Source organism: Penaeus japonicus, unplaced genomic scaffold (assembly GCF_977035675.1).
Source record: "Penaeus japonicus unplaced genomic scaffold, GWHDUDI00000001_assembly GWHDUDI00000020, whole genome shotgun sequence".
Lineage (NCBI taxonomy): Eukaryota > Metazoa > Arthropoda > Malacostraca > Decapoda > Penaeidae > Penaeus > Penaeus japonicus.
The window spans coordinates 42,185,742-42,190,741 of NW_028234422.1; the positions used below are offsets into that span (position 1 = coordinate 42,185,742).

At 35.6% G+C, this 5,000-nt stretch overlaps 1 protein-coding gene across 4 annotated transcripts in view; it reads right to left on the reverse strand.

Moving 5' to 3' along the window:
* Nucleotides 1–1,237: 1,237 nt before the first annotated feature.
* The window catches only part of Tbc1d22 (TBC1 domain family member 22), a 32,140-nt gene continuing 28,377 nt past the window's right edge, over nt 1,238–5,000 (reverse strand). For all 4 annotated transcript variants that reach the window (XM_086548471.1, XM_043016558.2, XM_043016559.2 and 1 more), the window contains 3 exons: nt 4,489–4,671; nt 4,141–4,364; nt 1,238–3,656 (listed from right to left, as the gene is read on the reverse strand). In XM_086548471.1, coding sequence (XP_086404597.1) covers nt 3,519–3,656; nt 4,141–4,364; nt 4,489–4,671 — 545 coding nt within the window. In that variant the 3' untranslated portion in view covers nt 1,238–3,518. The remainder of the gene's footprint in view (nt 3,657–4,140; nt 4,365–4,488; nt 4,672–5,000) is intronic.

Genomic DNA, 5,000 nt, shown 5'->3' on the forward strand with positions numbered 1-5,000 from the left:
GTACATAAACGATGATGCAAAGGAATTCATGGTTTGCTAAAAGAACAAAAGAGAACGAGATGCAAAAGAACTGAGAAGAAAAGCAACACGTACGAATTCGTAATTACCTGACCGACGGAGTTACCCAGATGGCATTTGTATCGAGATGCTGGTGTGCCGTCACTCGTGCCTTCTTTTTTAAGTCGGTCGAAGATTTTTAGGTTTTCAAATACAGAAGGTGCTCACTTACACACAAACACAAACGTAACACAAACGCAAACACAGACACAGACACAGACACAGACACAGACACGCGCACACACACACACACACACACGCGCACACACACACACACACACACACACACACACACACACACACACACACACACACACACACACACACACACACACACACACACACACACACACACACACACACACTCACACTCACACTCACACTCACACACACACACTCGCACGCACAAAGTTTAGCAACACAATAGACAGACACAATTTGACTTGCATTCACAAAAGGCTGTCAATACGCCCTAAATCATCATTATCATTAATGTACATACATGCGTACGCATACACATAATATCTGGCCGATTGGAATTGTCAGGAATTATTTTAGTAACTTCATTGGCATAATTTGTGCTTACTTGATTATCTATTGCACTTAACATTTCCTAACGTTCCTGCACATTCTATTAATGGCTCTGAAGTTATCGTTTTTTCGCTTTCTTCAAAACTAATGATCACTATAAAATTTAATTCTATGTGCCAATAGTTTTTGGAAGTACATAGTTACTCGTTGAAGAAATAACTAATGCAAAAAGAATGTGGCCAGTCTTGAAGATGAATATGTTGTATATCAGCATAAATCATATTTGATTTGTTTGAGTTGCTAACTTGTATTTATGTTCGTCATTAAAGCACTGACAAAATTCATTTGCATGTATACTGTCTATCAAATCCACTACAATACTTACATTTAAATGGTCATGCAATATAAACAAACACATCCTTCTTTTTTTACTGCTACCCTTCTATCAAATACCAGTTCAGAAAATGCTAATATGCCTTATTAGTACCATTATTAAGAACGGTAGCATTATTCTGTGGGAATGCTTGACAGGAAAGTTCTTGCCTCTTATTTTATACTTTTCTCTCATTTTCTGTAAATAATCAATGTCATCCCTCCATAGTTTCACTTATTTATCCCATCTATTCTAAGCTGAAGAGTAAAATACAACTTATTTATAAAATTCTTTATGTATGAATACACAATAGATGTAATACATATCACCGACAGACAAAGGAAAACAAAGGAGGTTGTTATTAGCATACATATACACACATTACATATATATCCACAATCACTCACTTCTAGAGAATTTTAACTCTGGCATTTTCAAAGACCGCACTGTGCTGAACCACGTCTTAACAACATCTATCACAATTTGTTCCTCACGTCCTTCAACACAGCAACGAGTCTCAACTGTCTAAATCTCACTGGTTAATGCTATCCAAGATTTTTATTACAAGTCTACGAGAGGACCGTGCGCCACATAACCTTTCAACATCGGGAGTGTACAAAGAGCACCATCAATTAGCACTGATATTCTGTACTGTTACCTTTCCGCCGGACTGCCTCGAGCTCTGAGTATCCTACCAATAAACTAAAGCCTCCTGTTAAAAGTTACACATGCTGCTTCCACCAGTAGCCTTTCTTCCATTGACAACAAAGAGAAACAAAGTTCAATAATGATATATTGTAATTGTCCTTTGCTGTCTTCTTAATACATGTTTGTTGTAGGTATAAATGGTTTATTCATTTGAACATTTTGTTGCATTTTGTAAAACATGTCAGAATCATATACTCTTGAGGTCAAATAAGAATAAAGACAATCTTACAAATCTTAAACTTCAAAAATAATGTATTGTAAAATTCATGGCAGTAGTCAAGCATAATGGTATATCAATTCATTGACCATTATTCATTAGACAGTTGCAAATCTCCACTAATTAAACTTTGGTTAACTGTGAATATTAACAAAATGAAAGAAATCTTAAACTTGTCTTACTGTATTTCCATCACCCTTAGGACCTGTAACCTCTTATGTCCTGACATTACAGCATTACATTTGCAATGTGATAATATAAACCATAGAAATTACCTGTATGTTCCTAAATCTAATTTTCAGAAAAGGAAAGATATGTTTAAAACAAAAGCATCAGTAATTTTGGATCTCTGCTTAGAGAGTCCTTCCATACACAATGAGCATCATGCAAATTTGCCTGAGTAACAAGTGCCAAGAAAAGTGACTCTTGTCATTTTCGTCATAGTCTTTGTCTTTCCCCCTATATGGAGAGTATAGAAATAAAAGCTAAACTTCCTACAAACAATCTTACTCTTTGTCATTTAGCTTTCACTTCCTATTCTCAGATCCTGCTCTTTTGGGAATATGAACATCCACTCTAAAGCTTCCAGTCTGTATACTGTAAACCAATTAAGCTTGTGGTGAATGTATTTAATCATCACAGATTTAGCAAAAAAATAAAAATAAATAAATAAAAAAATAAAACAATAACACTGGTTCAAGACAGACAAAGATATAGAGGAGTTGGAGGATACAGTAGTTAAACAACCTTCAAAACACAAGTTAAACAGTTTCTGAATCTATACCTACGACCTATGAAGGAGGGGTGAGCCACCACATGCAGATCATGTACTGCATGGGTGTAAATAAAGGGTTACATGTACTCTTCAGAAGTTATCTGGTGTATGTTGTAATTTTCACAACTAATTCATTCATGCATGTATATATTCCTCTAATGTAAAAATAATAGATTTATTCTTTATAAAATGGTAAGTCACAACAACATTGTTAGGAGAGGATATGGATTCATACATGAACAGAAGAATGTGTAAATAACTCCTTATACTAACCAAGAATTGGCTGAAATATATTCTTCTGCTGCAAATGTCCCACTAAAAAGTACAACATAAAGCAACACAAGATACTGTATAACATATTCCTATTCAGTATCAGGATATAATTCTAAAAATAAGAGAATGCATATACATATCTAATTAAAAAGAACAACTGGTGAAGGAGAGGGGGATAAAAGGGGGGGGATAAGGAGGAGAAAGAAGAAAAATAATAGATAAAACAAGTGAAATTCTCAATACTTCCTTAATACAAGACTGCATCATAGTCGCTTTAGTTCGGCTCAAATGTCCCCCTCAAACATCAAAGTCACTCTCTCATTCTGCTTCACTGGTCGTACCATATCCCGACTTTAAATAAATATCTAGCCTTGGTCTCTTCCCCCTCCCCCCTTTCATTACCACAGCTCTACTGGCTTGATAAGTGCTTCCATAGTATTGAACTTTTCAGGTTCTATTGCAATCTCACATACAGACAGTGATATGCAATAAAAAAAAAAAAAAAAAAAAAAATTCACACCCAAAAGAAATTGGCTGCTTGTAATGATGTGGCTGGATTCGCACTTTTTCTTAATCATCTAGCATCACTTTTTGTTGGCTTGTAAATGGTTTGGCGCGTCTGCAAACACGTATTTGAGACGGAAAGCTTCAGCTACTAGGAGACTGATTTCACTGTCGGACCAGTTTGAGGTTGGCAGGTTTTGCAACAATAGCATTAGGCCCTGTTGGAGAAATGAAATTGCTCTGGTTAAGTATGCACTGTTTGAGAGGAATATTCATCAAGTAATATTAATATTTCTTAGTTCTAATATAGATTCTATATCAATGCTGCTAATAGCAGACACTAATTTCATTGGATGAGTAACATTCATACTGGTATTGTCAACAAAGCAAAGTTTTAAAAACAAAATTAATAAGGATAATATTGATTATGATAATTACACTATCAATAACAACTTATAATAACTAGGAAAACAGTAACAACACAATTTAAACATAGTGAAAATAATAACAATATGAATTATACAAATAATTATAATCTCATTAACAGTAACAATATCCAAAATACTAATGCTACAAAAAAAAAGAGAGAAAAAAAAAATATATTTTCTTAAAATACAAAGAGAGTAACTTTAATATGAACAAAATAACAAAGACTCCCCAAAAACAGCAGCCATAAAACATGTGCAAAGATTAGCATCTCACCTGGAAATCTCTCTGGGCCATCAGGTGTTGGGAGAAGTGTTTGAGGAAGGCCGCACAGACATACAAGACAAAGTGGGAAAAGCCATCAGGCTCAGCATGTAATGTGTCCCAAAGGCGCACGGTGCATCCCAGGGGTAATTCTCGCATCAGTAAGTTGTTGAACCACCGGAAGGAGAACTGAAGGTAGTCGATCTCGTGTCTCTCCAGGTGACAGTGGAGACTGACTGGGAGTGAAAGAAAAAAAAAAAGGAGAGGTCAAACTCCTTCAATGGTCATTAACAACAATATGGAATAAATCAAGCAATCTGTTCATCAAATTGGTAAAGAGTACTGCAATCGCCAACTTACAATCAATTCTCTTCATAAGTTCCCTGAGCTGCTGCACCTTGTTCTGTATCCCTGGCTGGGCAAAGGTATAGTTATCTTGGATACCATCGAGGAGTTTGGACATACACCAAAAGCTGTCTGCTTCGACAACTGCCCGGTCCTCCTCACTCACTTGTTCAACATCATAGGTGTCCAAGCTCTCCTCTGGGGGAACAGGCAATGAATGGACTGATGTTAAAGTGGCCACTGATATGTATGTGTATGTATATATGTATAAGTGTGTGTGTATGTATGTATATATGTGTGTGTGTGTGTGTGTGTGTGTGTGTGTGTGTGTGTGTGTGTGTGTGTGTGTGTGTGTGTGTGTGTGTGTGTGTGTGAATTTATATTGTATAAATATATAAATAAATAAGTAAATAAATAAATAAGTAAATAAGTAAATAAATAAATAAATAAATAAATAAATAAATATACACACACACACACAAATATCCCCAAAAATTGTGCCCACCTGCCAACACACCCTAGGGTAT